The sequence below is a fragment of the Phyllobates terribilis genome, unplaced genomic scaffold (assembly GCF_046119375.1).
Source record: "Phyllobates terribilis strain yellow unplaced genomic scaffold, ASM4611937v1 Scaffold_5__5_contigs__length_657084704, whole genome shotgun sequence".
Lineage (NCBI taxonomy): Eukaryota > Metazoa > Chordata > Amphibia > Anura > Dendrobatidae > Phyllobates > Phyllobates terribilis.
Genome location: NW_027362765.1, coordinates 54,930,011 through 54,950,307, shown reverse-complemented (window position 1 = coordinate 54,950,307; position 20,297 = coordinate 54,930,011). Strand labels below are relative to the sequence as shown.

Sequence of the window (20,297 nt, the reverse complement as noted above, 5' to 3'; positions counted from 1 at the left end):
CAGTGGTGCACGTAGTGAATCTCACAGTTCCAACTTGCCAACCGTGGGACCGTCAAGTGTTCAGCACTCAAACCGTAACAGAACCACAGTATCTGCTGGTAACATCAATTTTGAGGAATCATTTCACCACTTTTTTAGCCCATCCTTTGCAAGGCCACAGGAGACAAGAAGTCTGACACATAGTCAACGCCTAGAGACGATGGTACAGGAGTATCTCCAAGTAAACATTGAAGCCATGACTGTGTCACTGGACCCTTGCTCTTTTTGGGCTTCCAATCTGGATAAATGGCCGGAGCTAGCCACTTACGCCTTGGAGATCTTGTCATGCCCCGCAGCCAGCGTTCTGTCTGAACGTGTGTTCAGCGCTGCTGGTGGTGTGCTGACAGATAAGCGCACGCGGCTCTCCACTGATAATGTAGACAGACTCACGTTCATAAAGATGAACAAATCATGGATCCGAAACGACTTTTCTACCCCTGTGTCATCCTGGGGAGAGTAAAAGCTTGATGATTGGTTAAAATCACCCTACCAACCGTTTTAAGCTTTCAAATTACTAATCATGTTTATCTGTATCTTGGCTGGAAAATAATTTGGGCTTTGTAGCAGTGTGCAGCACTGATCCTATTAGGCCATCTATACTAAAGCTTCACCAGATTTAAAATTAATAATAATTTTTAGCTGCATCTAGCCCGGAAAATAATTTTGGGGCTCCGAGATGCGCAAGACACATAAGTGCCTTCTTGCTGCACTACCTGCAGCATGACCCTCATATTGTCAGAATTCGAAGTAATCATGACTACTGGGTTGCCACACTCTTAGATCCCCCAAACTTTTCGATCAACCTTTTCATTTTAATAAAGACCAAAAAAATGGTCATTTTTGAAATTATAAGCATTAGCAGGTTATTAGAAACTGAAATCAAACAGTTTTCAACTCAAAACTTTATTCTAGGTGATGTTACATTTTCACATAGGACCCCTTGTTCGAAAAGAGCTTCTGAACTCTCTCGTCCATTGAATTTGTCAGGTTTTGGATGGTTTCTGCTTCAATTGTTTTGCATGAGGACAGAATACCCTCCCAGAGCTGTTGCTTAGATGTGAACTGCCTCCCGCCATCATAGACACTCCTTTTAATGATGCTCCAAAGGTTCTGAATGGGGTAGAGGTCAGGGGAGCATGGGGGTCACACCATAAGTTTGTCCCCTTTTATGCCCATATCAGCCAGAGATGCAGATGTTTTATGTGCAGCATGAGATGGTGCATTATCATGCAAAAAAATGATCTTGCTGTGAAATACACGGTTCTTCTTCTTGAACCATGGCAGGAAGTGCTGTTTGAGAAAATCCACATACATTATGGAGTTCATCTTTAGCGCCTTCAGGGATCCTAAAGGGGCCGACAATCTCTCTCCCCATGATTCCAGCCCAAAACATTACTCCACCTCCTCCTTGTTGGCGCTGTAGCCGTTTTTGCGTGGGGTGTCCATCAACCAGCCATCCTCCACTCCATCCATCTGGACCATCGAGCGCTGCACGGCACTCATCCGTGAACAAAACAGTTTTGAAATCAGTCTTCATGTAATGTTTGGCCCACTGGAGCCGTTTCTGCTTGTGTGAAGTGGATAGAGGAGGTCGACAGGATGGCGTATGCACAGCTGCAAACCTCTGAAGGACCCTGCATCTTGTTGTTCGGGGGACGTTAGAGGCACCAGCAGCTTCAAAAACTTGTCTGCTGCTATGACAAGGCTTTTTTGCCGCTGCTCTTTCAACCTGACGTAATTGCCTGTAGGAAAGAGTCCTCAATTTGCCCTTATCAGCACGCACACGTGTGTACTGTGAATCAGCTACATACTTCTTGATTGCCAAGACACTTCATCCTGATCATCGCACAATGTTGATTGTAGTCATGCCTTGACCTAAACACTCCACAATTTGTTGCTTCTCAGCAGCCGACACATCCTTTTTCTTTCCCATTTTGGCAGAAAATATAGGCTGCTTAATAATGTGAGACAGCCTTCTTAAGTAGTCTTGCCTTTCATTGGACACACCTGCCAAACTAATTAGCACAGGTGTCTGCAATTGCTTACAGTGATATAAAGAGCCCTGACACACATCACCATCAATGAGTTTAACTGACAAACAAACAAATTCTTCCCTTATCACTCCTAAACACTTTTTGCATAATAATTTGGAACACAGTGTACATGTGCTTTTCCACAAAACACCAGTGGTTCACGTAGTGAATCTTACAGTTCTAACTTGCCAACCGTGGTCTGTATGGAGTTGTTCAATAAAGGGCCCAAAATTAAGATAACATAGATGGGAGAGGTCTCTATGAATAGGAATTCCTAAGTATTTGATACCCTGTGAGGGCCAGGCAAAGGGAAAGTTGGACTGGATGGAATCCTATATGGATTTGGGGAGGGAGACATCGAGGGCCTCAGACTTCGCTGCATTGATTTTAAAATTTGACCATGTAACAAAGTGATCTATTTCAGCCATAACAGCATGGATGGATATATGTGATTGAGTGATATATACTAGGACATCATCAGCAAATAGAGAGCACTTGTACTCGGTGCCTCCCACCTCAATCCACCTAATATTGGGGTTATGGCGAATTGATGAGAGCAGGTGCTCCGTCACTAGGATGTATAAGAGAGGGGACAGAGAACATCCCTGCCTTGTCCCATTGGTGATTGTGAAAGGTGATGAAAATGTTCTGACGCGCCCCCTGGGCCTTGGGACACCCGGAGCCGGACCCTTTTTGGTGGATGATGGTGGTTGTAGTCTCCGTGGCGGCGACCCGGTTCCGTGGCTCAGGGCGGTCAAACCAGTGGCGGAACTATTTATGTGGTTTTGATGTTTAAATGTCCGACTACGCCACCCGTGGATTGCGGTCAGAGTGAACCGCCGCTCCAGGGCAGACCGCTGAGGCTGGTGTTGTGGGTGCAGCAGAGCGTAGCATAACTCCCCACGGGAGGAGTATAGCCTCAGGGCAGTGTATGCGGAGGATGGGGGTGATGGTGCAGGGCAGCAGCAGTAACGACACGGAGTCAGTGATGCAGTCCAGGGCCTTTACTCACAGTTCTTATTATCCAGACCACGTCTGCAGGTAACGGCTGCCCACGTCTTACTGTGCTCACCAGGTGAGGGGCTCAGACAACTCCCAGATAACTTTGGAGCGCTTCACAGGACCCCCTTTGTGTGTCCTTTGTCTGGCCTTTCTTACCAATCCTTCTGTCCGGCTGCCTCGGGCCTCCTCTTGGTAAACTTGGCGCCAGTTTCCCTGACCCTATGTGGTGCCTTCCTAGCGGGTGTAGCGAGGGGCTGCGCCACATAAAATGTCACAGCCTCCTGTTTCTAGCTGAGGGTCGTTTCCTGCCTCCACTAGTTTCGGAGACCGGTCTCCCCCTTTGGCCTGACCCCTCCACGCAGGTGGATTCGGGCGTGCGGTGGCGACTCGCCCGTCCGCACCCCTGGGATCCCTTCGTTCCTCGTTCCTGGAGCCTTCTCCGCTCCTCTTCCTTCCTTCTCCCTCTTCCAGGCCTGGGCCTCTGTTACTAGGCCCGCCTCCGGAGCAGAGCTCATGCAGAGCCCCTGCTCCCTGCCACTTCTGCTCAGACTTCTCTGCACTGAACTAAGATGGTGCCCACCTTTTATACTCCCTTCTCAATGCACCCAGGAACTGCTTCCTCCCTGCTCCTGCACTACAGGGTTCCCCTTCCTCAGTGTTCCCTCCCCCCACTCCAGCCAGGGACAGGGACTGTCGTGCCCATCTCAGGGGCATATTGGTCGCCCTGCCCCACGGCAATGTGGTGTAATGCATGCAGGTGTCGGGTCCTGATCCACACTACATCCTTACCTGAGAGTGAGATATCACACCTCTGGGTGAGGTGCAATACCTCTGTAGCAACCGAGCCCTCAGGGTGCTACAGTTCCATTTATCTTCAGCCTAGGTGACGTATTGCGATACAGGGCCGTGATTTTGGCTATAAAAGGGTCCCCTAGACCCCTACCCCAAGCTTTTTAAGAGAATCATATATGGCGTGCCAGGAGACTCTATGGAATGCTTTCTCAGCATCCAACGAGAGTATCTAATTACAAATTTTTAACTGCATCTAGTCCAGGAAATACTTTGTGCCTAGTAGCAGTGTCTGCTAGTCAGCGGATTATCCCGGCTGTTAAGCAAGCTATACCACCTGTAGTTTGGACACTTAATTTTTTCAAAGGAAATGCTTCGGGACCACGGGATACTCAGTGAAGAGCATCAGGAGGCACCCCAAGGCATAGGGGCTGGGACTGGCAGTAGGATGCCTTGCGGTGGACAGCCGAGCTCGATCCTTATAAAAGCTTTTTAACTGCAGCAGCTTTAGTGGACGCTACTGGAGCTGGAATTACGCGGCTGCTGGCATGAGACTTGCCCTCCAATAGATCCTTGTAAATGGATTTAAAGTGTATTCATTCAAATTAGAGAGACAATTTAAATTAAAAAGCTTAGAGCTGCCTCCACCACAGGGGGGCGCGCTCGACCCATCAGCGGACAGGCACCAGTATTGGGAGAGGGGGGCTGGCCGTCAGGGTTCACCGCGGCTCTGGCACAAACCCGGCGACGCGGAGGTGGCACGGGCAGGAGCGGACTGAACGTGTCGGCTTCTCACTTTTTGGATTTTAGAAGGGCATGACATGCCTATATCTGTGTCTCCCCCTCCTTTTACTCCTCCACCTCTTTTCTTTTCGCATGACTATATGTACTTGTCACTTTTCCATGTGTTAGTTGTGTCTTCTGAGCAGTTTGTCAGCTTTTGGACACCTTTGAAGGTGTTTTCTATGTGTTTCTATGTGTTTTTGTTTGCCTGCCATTGGTTTTAACGGTGTTCGAAGGTGTTCGACGAACAGTTCGGCGAACACACGCGTGTTCGACGAACCGAACCGAACTCGAACACTACGGGGGTGGCTCAACACTAGTCTGTAGCCCTTCTCTCTCTTCTCTTGAATTGTCTTTCAAGCTGATTCATGGCCAAATCTAAGTTGAACATCTCTTTTCTAGAGGTTGATTGTCATGGCTCGGTTTGGTGATTCGATCCACTAACTTGTTGCTTGATAGTTGGTTACACTGTCTGCTGAGCCTTTTCTTCCCTGTCCAAATGCTGATGGTTCAAATTGTCTTTGTTCCCCCTTTATTGTTTGTTCTTCTCCAGGTGTTTTCCATTTTCCCGTTTTGGTCTGCCCTATCACATTCTGAGTTAGGTTTTATTTGTTCACCCTTCACTGAACTTCCTTGCTGGCTATACCTCTAAGTGAACTTGGGTTCCAGCCCTTCAGCTAAGGGGTTTACTTTGCATAGTAAACTCCAGTTGAATTCTTGCAATGAATTCCATCCTTCCTTTCCTTCCCAGTTGCTCTTCCTTTCACCTCTTTAGGTTTCTGGGAGATTATTCTTGTTCCGTTTCTTTTTGGCTCTCCTTAGCTTACTCTCTCTACATTATATGAACGCGTTTTCATTTTCTCATTCTGGGGTTTCATATCTTCCTGCACATTTTCCTCTTCCTCTCCTCTTGTTGGCAATGTGTTGCGGCCTCCCCTTTTTAGTCTGTACAGGGACCTCTTGGGTGTGGGTTGCGTATCTCTGTAGTAGGTCTTCCCTTTTTCCGTTTCCCGTGAGTGTGTGTTACATTCATTCCATTGATGTTCCTGTTTACGATCATTTGAATACTATTTGGTATGAAGTATAATTTAAGGGAATAGTCTGTTAATCCACAAAAGAAAGCAGCTGATTGAAGGCGATCAATAGATCACTACTTTAAAGTAGGAAACATGGCATGGTTGTCTAATGAAAATATTAATGTTGAAGATTTTGAAATTATTGTTCATTGCTAGCTTTTACCTATCCTAGTGACTGTGTTTTCATGATATATTGTTAGTGATATGGTTTAGATTTGGTTTTCAGTACCATCTGTATGCAGATGACACCCAATTATATACATCGTATCCTGCATTCACCCCTGCATTATTACAAAACACCAGTGATTGTTTTTCCGCTGTCTCTAACGTCATGTCTTCCTTCTATCTGAAACTGAACCTACCAAAAACGTAACTCCTTGTGTTTCCTCCTCCACTAACCTACCTATGCCCGATATTGCCATTTCCATGTGTGGTTCTACCATTACTCCCCAGCAACATGTCCGCTATCTTTGAGTTATACTTGATTCAGATCTTTCCTTCACTCCCCACATTCGATCACTCGCCCACTCATTTCATCTACACATCAAAAACATTTCTAGAATTCGACCTTTTCTTACCTTTGACCCTGCAAAAATTCTTACTTTTGCTCTTATTCATTCTCGTCTGGACTATTGCAACTCTCTGCTAAACGGTCTCCCTCTTACTAAACTCTCCCCTCTCTAATCCGAGCTGAATGCAGCAGCCAGGATCATATTCCTCACCAACTGCTACACCGACGCCTCTACCCTGTGCCAATCATTGCACTGGTTACCCATCCGCTTCAGAGTTCAATATAAACTCATCACTCTCACCCACAAAGCGCTCCATGCTTCAGCACCACCCTACATCTCCTCCCTCATCTCAGATTACCACCCTACCCATGCACTCCATTCTGCTAATGACCTAAGATTAACATCCTCAATAATCAGAACCTCCCAGTCCCGTCACCAAGACTTCTCGCGAACTGTGCCAATTCTTTGGAATGCACTACCCAGAACACTTAGATTAATCCCCAATACCCATGCGTTGCCTAAAAACGCATTTCTTTAGACTGGCCTATCGCCTCAACATACTTATCTAATTATCCCTGTTTAGCCCACACAAAATTTTCTTCAAAACTAGGACCCTCATATCATCTGTTCACACACCCTACATGCACTTAATAGCCCTCTGTGTCCGTACACATACTGGTTTGTGACCGGTTCATGCAGCATTACGTGAACACCCTATTTATTATATTGATGGTTGACCGTACAATACAAGCAATTCTTACCATCCACCTTTCGCTTCTCCCCTATTTCCTCATAGGTTGTAAGCTTGCGAGTAGGGCCCTCACACCTCTTGGTCTCTGTAGATTTAAGTGATTATGATTATTCTGTAAAGTCTTTTATTGTCTGTATAAGTGCCCTCTAAAATGTAAAGTGCTGCGGAATATGTTGGCGCTATAGAAATAAAATTATAATTATTATTATTATTAGTGATAAGTTTAGGTCGATTTATTCTGACGTTTATGAAAATATCTTATATCTGCCAAATATGTGCAAAAGCTAAGAATCTTTACAATTTTAATGCCCTTAGACAGATAGTCATACCACACAAAATATAGTTTAAAAAATTATATTTACTGTATATCTCCTTTACATTGACATAATCTTTTAACCATGTTTTTTTTAAAGATTTTTTGATTACTTAGAATTTTAGAAACAATTTTTTAGATTTTCAAGGAAATTTCCAAAACCTATCTTTTTATTTTATTTTACAGATTTAAATAGCGCCATTAATTCCATAGCTCTTTACAGACATTATTGTCACTGTCCCCATTGGGACAATATCAATATGTCTTTGTAGTGTGGGAAGAAACTGGACTACCTGGAGGAAACCCACGCAAACACGGTGAGAACATTCAAACTCCTTGCAGATCTTGTCCTTGGTGGGATTTGAGCCCAGGACCCCTGGGTTGCAAGGCTGCATAGCCAAAAAGCTGAAACCACCAAAAAATGACCCCACTTTGGAAGCCACATACCTCAAAGTAATCATCCAGAGTTATAGCAACCACTTTGACACACAGGTATCACATATATTTTGATAGCTTTGGGCCTTGAAAATTAAGTATTGTATTCCTCAAAAAAATAATTAGCAATTTTTTTTTCATTTTCAGAAGAGGTATTCAGAGAAAATGTATATATGTAGTACCCCACATGTGATACCACTGTTTGGACGCACGGCAGGGCTTAGAAGGGATGGCGTGTTATTTGACTTTTGTATCATACACTCTGCTGCTGGAATTGTTTTCGGTCACTATCTCATAGTTCCAGAGCCCCTGAGGTGACAAAACAATGGAACCTCCCACAGTGGTGTCCCCATTTTAGATACTACACCTTTCTAAGTCAGAGATGTGTTCCATGCCATTTTAATGCCCAATACTCTGTACCCAACTTCTGAAAACCTACACCCTGTCAATTGTCAAGTGAGTTCTCCCCAATACAACAATGCCACACATGTGGACGATATCTGCCATTTGGACACATTGCAGGTCTAAGAAGATAGGGGGAGCTATTTGCCTTTCAGAGCATGGATTTTTATAAATTGGTTTTCTTTACTTTTTCAATTAACCCACTATAGGCAGTACAAACCGCTAATTGGCATTATCGTTGTTGTATCCATGGGGCTTTACCTGTGGGTCATGCACATGATTAAGCAGGGTTTTGAGAAAAAAAACTATAGTTAATTCTTCAATGGATATAGAATGATGAAAGCTTAGTTTCAAATAGCAGTCCAATATGACTAACCAGAGTAATCACTGTTTTTGGTAAATTATATTTCCACGATGTCAAACAACTTACCAGTCGGTGCAGTAGATTCTAAGTAGTGATGAGCGAGCATGCTCATTACTCGAGATTTACGAGCATGCTCGGGTTCTCCTCGAGTATCTTCAGCGTGCTCTGGTGTTATGTTTCAGTCACTGCGTGTGCATGATTTGCGACTGTTTGACAGCTTTAATACATGTGAGGAATGCCTGTTTCTTAGACAATCCTCACATGTATTAAAGCTGTCAAACAGTCGCAAACCATAGACATGCAGTGACTAAAACATAACACTCGAGCACCCCGTAAATACTCAGCGAGCACCCGAGCATGCTCGCCGAAAGGGTTAACAGAACATACTCGCTCATCACTAATTCTAAGAAAACCAACAGACTCAGCATTCATGATCTGCATGTTTTTGAGTCTGTGTATTTGAATAATTAATTTAAAGGGGGTGTGTTCAAAATAATAGCAGTGTGGAGTTCAATTAGTGAGGTCCATCATTCTTTGAAGAAACAGGTGTGAATCAGGTGGCCCTTATTTATGGGTGAAGCCAGCATATGTAGTACATCCATTTCTCATTGAAAGCCTGAGAAATATGGGTCGTTCGAGACATTGTTCAGAAGAACAGCGTACTTTGATTAAAAAGTTGATTGGAGAGAGTAAAACTTATAAAGAAGTGCAGACAATGATGGGCTGTTCAGCTGAAACGATCTCCAATGCTTTAAAATTGAAAGCAAAACCAGAGAGATGTGGAAGTACACGGGAGACTACCAGGCAATGGATCAAAGAATGCCAGAATGGCCAGAATGGCCAGAATGCCAGAAAGGCTCAGCTCCAGGATGATCAAAGACAGTCTCAAGTTACCTGTAAGTACTTTGAGAGTTAGAAGACGCCTGTGTGAAGCTAATCTCTTAGCAAGAAGTCCCTGCAAAGTCCCACTGTTAAAAAAAAGACGTACTGAAGCGAATACAATTTGCAAAAGAACACATCAACTGGCTTAAAGAGAAATGGAGAAACATTTTGTGGACTGATGAAAGTAAAATTTTTCTTTTTGGGTCCCAGGGCCGCAGACAATTCATCAGACGACCCCAAAACTCTGCATTCAAGCCACAATACACTCTGAAGACTGTAGCATCGGCGTCTCTGCCCCGTTCTAGGCAGAGACGCCGTCCCTCTCACCTCCCCGCTCCTGGCGCGGCGTCCTCCAGCGCTGCTCTCCCCGCTGCTTCCGGCGCGCGCTCCTTCCCCGGCAGTGTGCTTAGGGCGCGCGCGCGCGCGCTCCCCCTCTCTTAAAGGGACCGCGCGCGCCGTCCTAAGGAGTCCCCGGCCAATTGCCGGAGGACCTCCCATATAAAGGGCACCTCCTCCAAAATGGAGGTGCCCGAGCAATGTTGTTTGCACCTGTGTCTCACCTGTGCTTCAGCCCTCAGGTCCCGTTGCCAGTTACCTGCCAGATTCCTGCCAGCTTGCTGCCTTTGTCCTGCCTGATATCCAGTCATCTGCCTGCTAGCCTGAGGTCCGACGGTCTGCCTTCCAACTCCTGTCAGTCTGTCTATGGACCAGCTTGCCCGCTCACCTGGGAGCGCACACCTGTTACCTGCCTGCTAGCCTACCTGGAGGCTCCGCCGTCACGTGCTGTGACCATCTGCCTTTTCAGAGACTCCTGCCCGCTCACCTGGGAGCGCACACCTGTTACCTGCCTGCTAGCCTACCTGGAGGCTCCGCCGTCACGTGCTGTGACCATCTGCCTTTCCAGAGACTCCTGCCCGCTCACCTGGGAGCGCCCACCTGTTACCTGCCTGCTAGCCTACCTGGAGGCTTCGCCGTCACGTGCTGTGACCACCTACCATTCCAGAGACTCTCGCTTGCTCACCTGGGAGCACACATCTACCATCTGCCTGCTAGCCTACCCAGAGGCTCTGCCATCACAGGTCGTACCTACCCTTTACCCAGAGACTGCCCCGGTCACTTGCCGTAACTCCCTGCCCGTTCATCCAGAGACTGCCCCGGTCACTTGCCGTAACTCCCTGCCCGTTCTTCCAGAGACTGCCCCGGTCACTTGCCGTGACCTCCTGCCCGTTCTTCCAGAGACTGCCCCGGTCACTTGCCGTGACCTCCAGCCCGTCCACTCAGAGACTGTCCCGGTCACCTGCTGTGACTGCCTGCCCGTCATCCCTGATTGCCACCCGCTCCCTTACAAGGACCGCCCCCTTGTATAGTAGCTCAGAGGTTCCGCCTCCCAGACCCGTTACAGTTTGCTCGGGCCATGGAACCCGGTGGCACCCAAGCTCCCTCGCTCTCGGACCTGTGTCATGAACTGTCCCGCCAGAGGTCCCAACAGGAGTCCATCCTGGGTCACCTGCGGAATGTCAATTCTCGCCTGGACACTCTGACTGCTCCGCCAGCAACCTCCGCCAGCGCCATGATTCGCAATCCTACAGCTCCGCTGTCCACCAACACTATGGTATCCTACCCCGGACCCCGGCTTTCTGCACCTCCTCGCTTCGGAGGCGACTCCGCTCAGGCTCGGGGCTTCATAAATCAGTGCACCCTGCACTTTGAACTCCTGTCCCACCAGTTTAACTCCGACCGGGCCAAAATTGCCTTCATCATGTCCCATCTCACCGGAGAGGCTCTGGCCTGGCTAAATCCTCTATGGGAGAGAGGAGACCCCCTGGTGTCCAACTTGCCTGCCTTTCTCACGGCCTTCCGGAAAGTCTTCGACGAACCCGGACGGAAGACCTCATCCGCATCGTCACTGCTACGCCTCCGTCAGGGAAGCCTCACCGTGGGCCAATATGCCATACGGTTCCGTACCCTTGCCTCGGAGCTGGCCTGGGATAATGACGCTCTGGTTTCAGTCTTCTGGGAGGGTCTGTCCGGCCGTATTAAAGATGAACTTGCCGGTCGGGACATTCCTACCACCCTCGATGACCTGATAGCTCTTGCCACCCGGATTGACCTGCGGTTCCAGGAGCGTGCCAAAGAGGTCACCCGTGAGAGGAGGTTTCCACGCCTAGCTCCTACTTTTCAGCAACCCGTCACTCCCTCCGTCTCTCCTGAGCCTATGCAGGTCGACCAGACCAAGATGGTCGGTTCTCGCCAAGAATCTCGCCGAGCCGAGGGAAGCTGTTTCTATTGTGGCAGTAAGAAGCACTTCATCCGTTCCTGCCCGGAAAAGCCGGGAAACGCCAGTGTCTAGGACCACTCGGAGAGGTCGTCCTAGACAAAAGTAAGTCCTCTCCGTCTCTGACCTTACCGGTCTCTATTGCTTGGGGAGAAAACCGTCTCTTCGAACTCGCCCATCTGGATTCTGGAGCTGCTGGAAACCTCATCGCCCAGTCTCTGGTAGAGAGATACCATATTCCCACCAAGTCCCTGGCGGAGCCATTGTCAGTTGCTTCCGTGGATGGAAGACTTCTCTCGGAGACCATCCTGCTCGTCACCGAACCTATAACCCTACAGGTGGGAATGCTGCACTCTGAGGAGATCTCATTCCATGTGCTGTCCGGACTTTCTCACTCCTTGTTGCTAGGTCTACCTTGGCTCCAGACACATGAACCCGTATTGAACTGGCGGTCCGGTGAAGTACTCCGATGGGGTCCTGACTGCCATAGGACCTGCCTGGTTCCGGTCCGTCCACTTCGCCCTCAGCCTACTCCAGCTAATTTACCTGGTCTCCCGGCTCCCTACTGGCCCTATGCGGACGTCTTCGGTAAGAAGGAAGCTGAGACGTTGCCGCCCCATAGGCCATACGATTGCCCGATCGACCTGGTACCTGGCACCACTCCTCCCCGTGGGCGTATCTACCCGTTATCTGCAGCCGAGACCCGAGCCATGTCTGAGTACATTGAAGAGAATCTGGCTAGGGGATTTATCCGAAAATCTACCTCCCCGGCTGGAGCCGGATTCTTCTTTGTCAAAAAGAAAGACGGCTCGCTACGTCCCTGTATTGACTACAGAGGACTCAATCTCATTACGGTAAAAAACAAATATCCCCTGCCACTCATCTCCGAATTGTTTGACCGGCTCAAGGGCGCCAGGATCTTCTCCAAGCTGGATCTTCGAGGAGCGTATAATCTGGTCCGTATCCGTCAAGGAGACGAGTGGAAGACGGCATTCAATACCCGGGACGGTCACTACGAGTACCTTGTGATGCCCTTCGGTCTCTGTAATGCTCCCGCGGTCTTTCAGGAACTAGTCAATGACATCTTCCGTGACCTCCTGTACTCCTGCGTAGTGGTATACCTGGACGATATCTTGGTCTTCTCGCCGGATCTCCCCACACACCGGAGGGATGTTCGTCAGGTCCTGCTTAGGCTTCGGCAGAACCACCTTTACGCCAAATACGAGAAGTGCCTCTTCGATCAGACCTCCCTTCCGTTCTTGGGCTATGTCATCTCCCAAACAGGTCTGCAAATGGATCCCGAGAAGCTCTCTTCCGTTCTAAAATGGCCTCGTCCTGAAGGTTTGAAGGCGATACAGCGATTCCTGGGCTTCGCTAATTATTATCGTCTTTTCATCCCACACTTCTCGTCTCGGACTGCTCCCATATCTGCACTTACCCGTAAGGGGGCTAACCCCAGGATATGGTCGCCTGAAGCCGAGGAGGCCTTCCTTTCCCTAAAGAAAGTCTTCGCCTCTGCTCCCGTCCTGCACCGTCCGGACTGTAATAAACAATTCTACCTGGAGGTTGATGCTTCCTCCTCCGGAGCCGGAGCGGTGCTCACCCAGAAGTCTTCTACCGGGAGAATGGTAACGTGCGGCTTCTTCTCCAAAATCTTCTCGTCGGAGCGCAACTAGGAATTGCTAGCCATCAAATTGGGACTAGGAGAGTGGCGCTATCTGCTTGAAGGGGCTCTCTACCCGGTAATTATCTACACGGATCACAAAAACCTGGCATATCTCCAAAATGCCCAGAGGCTCAATCCTCGCCAGGCCCGGTGGTCGTTGTTTTTTGCCCGCTTCGACTTCACTCTTCATTTTCGTCCGGCGGACAAGAACGTCAAAGCTGATGCCTTGTCTCGGTCTTTCCTGTCCTCCGATCAAGAGGAGGAACCTACGCACATCATCGACTCCTCCAAGGTGATGAATGTGGCTCCCTTGGATCTAACTCGTCTTCCACCCGGTAAGACGTTCATAGCTGTGCCAGATCGGGAGAGGGTTCTTCGCTGGGGACATTCTTCTAAACTAGCTGGCCATGCTGGCCAAAAAAAGACCTTTCAACTTATTGCCCGGCATTACTGGTGGCCTACCCTACGTAAGGACGTGGTAGACTTCGTCGCGGCCTGTTCATCCTGTGCTCGTAACAAAGTTCCCCGACATCTACCTGCCGGCCATCTCCTGCCCCTTCCCGTACCTGCTGCTCCTTGGCAACACATCGCTATGGACTTTATCACCGACCTTCCAGTTTCTGCCGGTTGTACCGTCATTTGGGTTGTCGCTGACCGTTTTTCTAAGATGGCCCACTTCATTCCCCTGCCTGGTCTTCCGTCTGCACCCGAGTTGGCTAAAGACTTTATCCGCCACATCTTCCGTCTCCATGGTCTGCCCCTCCACATCGTGTCGGATCGTGGGGTTCAGTTCACCTCTCGTTTCTGGAGAGCCACTTGTAAGCTGCTGGACATTACCCTGGATTTCTCCTCCGCTTACCACCCTCAGTCCAATGGTCAAGTGGAGCGGATCAATCAGATCTTGTCCAGCTACCTCCGGCACTTCGTGGATGCTCACCACTCGGACTGGGTGGATCTTCTACCGTGGGCCGAGTTCTCTTATAACAACCATGAGAGCGAGTCCTCTTCCAAATCCCCGTTCTTTATAGTTGGTGGCCAACATCCCCGGATTCCACTTCCTGTCTCCGTTTCTGTGGACAACCCTGCTGCGGAGTCTCTTGTCAGCGAATTTTCTACTATTTGGGAGAGCACCAGGTCCGCTCTTCTTCTCTCCTCTGAGCGGATGAAGAGATATGCTGATAAGAGACGTCTGGATCCGCCCCAATTCCGTCCGGGAGACAAGGTTTGGCTCTCATCCAAACATGTGCGGCTCAAAATACCCTCCTACAAGTTGGGTCCTCGATTCATCGGCCCCTTCGAAGTCCTCAGGCAAATTAACCCTGTGGCCTACAAATTAAAACTCCCGGCCACCCTACGGATCCCCAACTCCTTCCACGTATCTCTCCTCAAACCCGTTGTCTTTAACTCTTTTTCCAAAAATCCAGGTGCCCCTCCTGCTCCGGTTTCCGCTGATGACATCTTTGAGGTAGAGAGTATTCTGGCCTCCAAGAGGGTAAGAGGAAAAACCTTTTTTCTGGTAGATTGGAAGGGGTTTGGTCCTGAGGAGAGAACTTGGGAACCCAGGGAGAACATCAACGCCCCGCTTCTCCTTGAAAAATTTCTTTCTGGCCTAAGAAAGAGGGGGCCTAAAGGGGGGGGTACTGTAGCATCGGCGTCTCTGCCCCGTTCTAGGCAGAGACGCCGTCCCTCTCACCTCCCCGCTCCTGGCGCGGCGTCCTCCAGCGCTGCTCTCCCCGCTGCTTCCAGCGCGCGCTCCTTCCCCGGCAGTGTGCTTAGGGCGCGCGCGCTCCCCCTCTCTTAAAGGGACCGCGCGCGCCGTCCTAAGGAGTCCCCGGCCAATTGCCGGAGGACCTCCCATATAAAGGGCACCTCCTCCAAAATGGAGGTGCCCGAGCAATGTTGTTTGCACCTGTGTCTCACCTGTGCTTCAGCCCTCAGGTCCCGTTGCCAGTTACCTGCCAGTTACCTGCCAGATTCCTGCCAGCTTGCTGCCTTTGTCCTGCCTGATATCCAGTCACCTGCCTGCTAGCCTGAGGTCCGACGGTCTGCCTTCCAACTCCTGTCAGTCTGTCTATGGACCAGCTTGCCCGCTCACCTGGGAGCGCACACCTGTTACCTGCCTGCTAGCCTACCTGGAGGCTCCGCCGTCACGTGCTGTGACCATCTGCCTTTTCAGAGACTCCTGCCCGCTCACCTGGGAGCGCACACCTGTTACCTGCCTGCTAGCCTACCTGGAGGCTCCGCCGTCACGTGCTGTGACCATCTGCCTTTCCAGAGACTCCTGCCCGCTCACCTGGGAGCGCCCACCTGTTACCTGCCTGCTAGCCTACCTGGAGGCTTCGCCGTCACGTGCTGTGACCACCTACCATTCCAGAGACTCTCGCTTGCTCACCTGGGAGCACACATCTACCATCTGCCTGCTAGCCTACCCGGAGGCTCTGCCATCACAGGTCGTACCTACCCTTTACCCAGAGACTGCCCCGGTCACTTGCCGTAACTCCCTGCCCGTTCATCCAGAGACTGCCCCGGTCACTTGCCGTAACTCCCTGCCCGTTCTTCCAGAGACTGCCCCGGTCACTTGCCGTGACCTCCTGCCCGTTCTTCCAGAGACTGCCCCGGTCACTTGCCGTGACCTCCAGCCCGTCCACTCAGAGACTGTCCCGGTCACCTGCTGTGACTGCCTGCCCGTCATCCCTGATTGCCACCCGCTCCCTTACAAGGACCGCCCCCTTGTATAGTAGCTCAGAGGTTCCGCCTCCCAGACCCGTTACAAAGACAGTGAAGCATGGTGGTGCAAACATCATGATATGGACATGTTTCTCTTACTATGGTGCCGGACCTATTTACCGCATACCAGGGATCATGGACCAGTTTGCATATATTAAAATACTTGAAGAGGTCATGTTGCCTTACGCTGAAGAGGATATGCCCTTGAAATGGGTGTTTCAACAAGACACCGACCGTTAACACACCAGTAAAAGAATAAAATCTTGATTACAGTCCAGCAAAATTTAGGTTATGGGGTGGACAGCTCAAGTCCCGGACCTTAACCGATAGAACACTTGTGGGGTGACAAAAAAAATGCAGTTTCTGAGGGAAAGCCAGCTAATACCAAAAAATTGTGTTATGTAGTCAAAGCATCCTGGGCTGGAATAACAGTTAACAGGTGTCAGAAGTTGGTTGACTCTATGCAACATAGATGTGAAGCAGTTCTAAAAAATTGTGTACAACTAAATATTAGCTTAGTGATCGATATTAATGCCAAATCCTCAAAAAAAGAGTACGTATTGTGAGGTTGTAAAGGCAAATGCAGACACTGCTATTTTTTAGAACAGACCAATGTTCATTTTTTTTATTTTCTGTAAAGTAGTTAAAAATTATATACACTTCTCTTCATGTTTTGAATTAGAAAACAGTGTGCAATGTTCCCAATGCATGGAAATAAAAGCTAGTATAAAGATTTTGTGCTTAACTCATCTTTTTGAACACACTGCTATTATTTTGAACACTGCTGTATGTTCTGGATCAGGTTTTTTTCCCACTTATTTGTTTTTTTTTTATTTTATGTGGTTTCTGTGCTAGTTTATTCTGTTATTAATCTCCACATAAAAAGCACTCTCTGCAACAAACCCTAAAATTCAACATGTAACTGTACAAGCCAGTGACTGAGACGAATCTGTGACTTCTCTGCATTTAGTGGTTGCTACTCACCTGGGTAGTCATCTGTAGGAATCTCCTCTTTACAGCACTCATTACCCATCACATATGTCTCTTTAGTATTAATATGAATCAGATCTTTACCCTGAAACAAATAATGTAAAAGTCACAGACAAATGGGGAAGTCACATCTATGATCAGCTCTAATCCTTCCATCTCCACCGTTCTCATTACACAAGTATAAAACATATAATACTGGTGGATAAAACAAGACTGAACACAAGACCTTCACAGCCGTCTACACATCATAGGGGATATGTCATTACACCTCTCCATTTACTTGAAGATCCTGAGGAACATTGGGATCTTCTTGTTTACAGTCCTGTGGAAGAAGAGGATGGGGACATCTCTCTGGTGTTGTCCTCTTACTGGATAGAACTGAAGGAAACACATACATGGACTGAATTCATTCTTTACATATAGATGATTATAGGCCGTGTGTATTTAGTCCTGCCTATTACCTGGTGATGTGAGGGGCTGGGGAACATCCATCATGACGTCCTTGTACAGATCTTTGTGTCCTTCTAAATACTCCCACTCCTCTATGGAGAAATAGACGGTGACATCCTGACACCTTATAGGAACCTGACACATACAAAGATACAGTCATCACCCCGATCCCTTCATAGCGTTACTGTATAATGTCCCAGCATTCCCAGCAGTGTCACCTCTCCAGTCAGCAGCTCAATCATCTTGTAGGTGAGTTCTAGGATCTTCTGGTCATTGATGTCCTTATGTATCAGGGGGTGAGGTGGAGGCTCCGTGATAGGGCTCAGGGGTCTTCCACATCCCTCAGACACAGGGTCCTGACAGCGCTCACTAGAGGTCTTCTTCACTACTGTGTAATCCTGGTTATGGAGAGACACATTAATAAATCTCACTACAGACATTTCCAGAGTCCTCACCTCTCCAGTTCTGTCCATCTGTTATTCCCATAGATAAGAATGATGTAATGTGACGTCATCAGAATCTCTCACCTCTCCAGTAAGCCGGAAGAGGATCTCTAGGGTGAAGTGTAATATCCTCTCCGTCATCTTGTCCCTGTTCCTATCCATCCTTGACGGGTCAATCAGGAAAATTCTCTTAGGCCACGGCCCTACTATCAATATTTGGTCTGTATTCAGTCAGTATTTTTTCTCAGGAGTGGGAGCCAAAACAAGAGTGGATGATAAATGCAGAATTGGTGACTTGTTTCTATTATACCTTTTCTCTGATTGTTCCTCACATGGTTTTGTCTCCCACTCCTGAGAAAAAATGCTGACCGAATACTGACCAGATATTGATAGTGGGGCCGTGGCCTTATATAGAAGATGGCCACTGAGAGGATCCGATATTGTAGGGACCTGAATGGGGAGAAGATGGCGATGTAACATCATAAAGATCCCATGTAATAATAATACAATTACTGGAGATGAGAAAACAGAATGTGTAGATGTTGTATTCTCTCTTTATGTGAACTGGAAGATTTAGTATGTTATTAACACAGCTCCTCCATGTTCGAGGTCAAAGTGATGTCAGTAGTGATGAGCAAACTTGCTCGCCACTGCTCGGTACTCACCCGAGCATCACGGTGCTCAACAAGCTCGGTGAGTATTTCCGGGTTGCTTGGGCGGGAACTCGGGTCCCCGCCCTGCATGTTTGGCGCTCTTTAGAGAGCCAATGAACGTGCAGGGATTGCTTGCCACGCACTGTAATGCCATAGCCATGTTGGTTGTGGGCATTACAGTGATTGGCTGGCCGCACAGCGTCATCAGGTCTACTGTATATAAGACCTGGCACCGCCATGCTCGTCACAGTCTACCCCGGAACCAGGCAGAGTAGGGAGAGGTGCTGCTGAGTCAGGGAGAGATTTGCTTGTTTATAGTTAGTATAGGTATTCCACAACATATATACAGGTGCAACTCACTAAATTAGAATATCATCAAAAAGTTAATTTATTTCAGTTCTTCAATACAAAAAGTGAAACTCATCTATTATATAGAGTCATTACAGAGTGATCTATTTCAAGTGTTTATTTCTGTTAATGTTGATGATTATGGCTTATAGCCAATGAAAACACAAAAGTCATCATCTCAGTAAATTAGAATACTTTATAACAACAGCTTGAAAAATGGTTTTAAAATCCGAAATGTTGGCCTACTGAAATGTATGTGTTATGTTCTGCAACTTAGAACTAAGGAATCGGAGGGAAAAGTTGCCCCTGCACTAAGACTCAGCTTTACCCTACGCTGGGGTGGGTGCCCTATTTCTTATGAATAGCCCCACCGAAACTCCTGCACTGAACTCAAACGAAGACCTGTAGGAAAGGGAAAGGGGTCCCTAAAAGATCTAAGGACTGGGAGCAAAAGCAGGAGACCTCCTAGCAGAAAAGTTAGTTGCAGAAACGAAAATCAAAGGAAACAAAACTGGTGGAACAAGAAGTCCCAGGATAACAATAGTCAAAAGCAAGAAGAACTAAACCAGGCTACTTAGCCAGAGCACGAGCGAAACAACACTGATGTCCAGCAGGGAATGGGGGCCAGGTGCTGGGTAATAAAGAGTGCAGAGATCACGTGACCAAGAAACCCAGCACCAGAGGAAAAGACTAGAAGCCAGCAAACCACAACAAGATGGCCGATAGTAAAACAACATAGATTCTAACAGTATGTTCAGTAAACGCACTCAATACTTTGTTGGGGCTCCTTTTGCATCAATTACTGCATCAATGCGGAGTGACATGGAGGTGATCAGCCTGTGGCACTGCTGAGGTGTTATGGAAGCCCAGGTTGCTTTGATAGCAGCCTTCAGCTCGTCTGCATTGCTGGGTCTGGTGTCTCTCATCTTCCTCTTGACAATACCCCATAGATTCTCTATGGGGTTAAGGTCAGGCGAGCTTGCTGGCCAATCAAGCACAGTGATACTGTTGTTTTTAAACGAGGTATTGGTACTTTTGCCAGTGTGGACAGGTGCCAAGTCTTGCTGGAGAATTAAATTTCCATCTCCAAAAAGCTTATCGGTAGAGGGAAGCTTGAAGTGCTCTAAAATTTCCTGGTAGACGGCTGCGCTGTCTTTGGTCTTGATAAAACACAGTGGACCTACACCAGCAGATGACATGGCTCCCCAAACCATCACTGATTGAGGAAACTTCACACTAGACCTCATTAGCTTGGATTGTGTCCCTCATCACTCTTCCTCCATACTCTGGGACCTTGATTTACAAATGAAAATTGGAACTCTGGGACCTTGTGGGGTGTGTCAATGACTGCCTTCTGGACATCT

The 20,297-nt window shown here is 48.1% G+C and overlaps 1 protein-coding gene across 1 annotated transcript in view; it reads right to left on the bottom strand.

Annotated features, from left to right (window-relative positions):
- LOC141271440 (uncharacterized) overlaps positions 1-20,297 on the bottom strand; it is an 83,678-nt gene that overhangs the window by 8,283 nt on the left and 55,098 nt on the right. Inside the window, exons 7-12 of the mRNA XM_073681515.1 lie at positions 18,017-18,154; positions 17,708-17,887; positions 17,501-17,624; positions 17,308-17,417; positions 17,034-17,124; positions 6,996-7,070 (exon numbers count right to left, since the gene is read on the bottom strand). Coding sequence (XP_073537616.1) covers positions 6,996-7,070; positions 17,034-17,124; positions 17,308-17,417; positions 17,501-17,624; positions 17,708-17,887; positions 18,017-18,154 — 718 coding nt within the window. The remainder of the gene's footprint in view (positions 1-6,995; positions 7,071-17,033; positions 17,125-17,307; positions 17,418-17,500; positions 17,625-17,707; positions 17,888-18,016; positions 18,155-20,297) is intronic.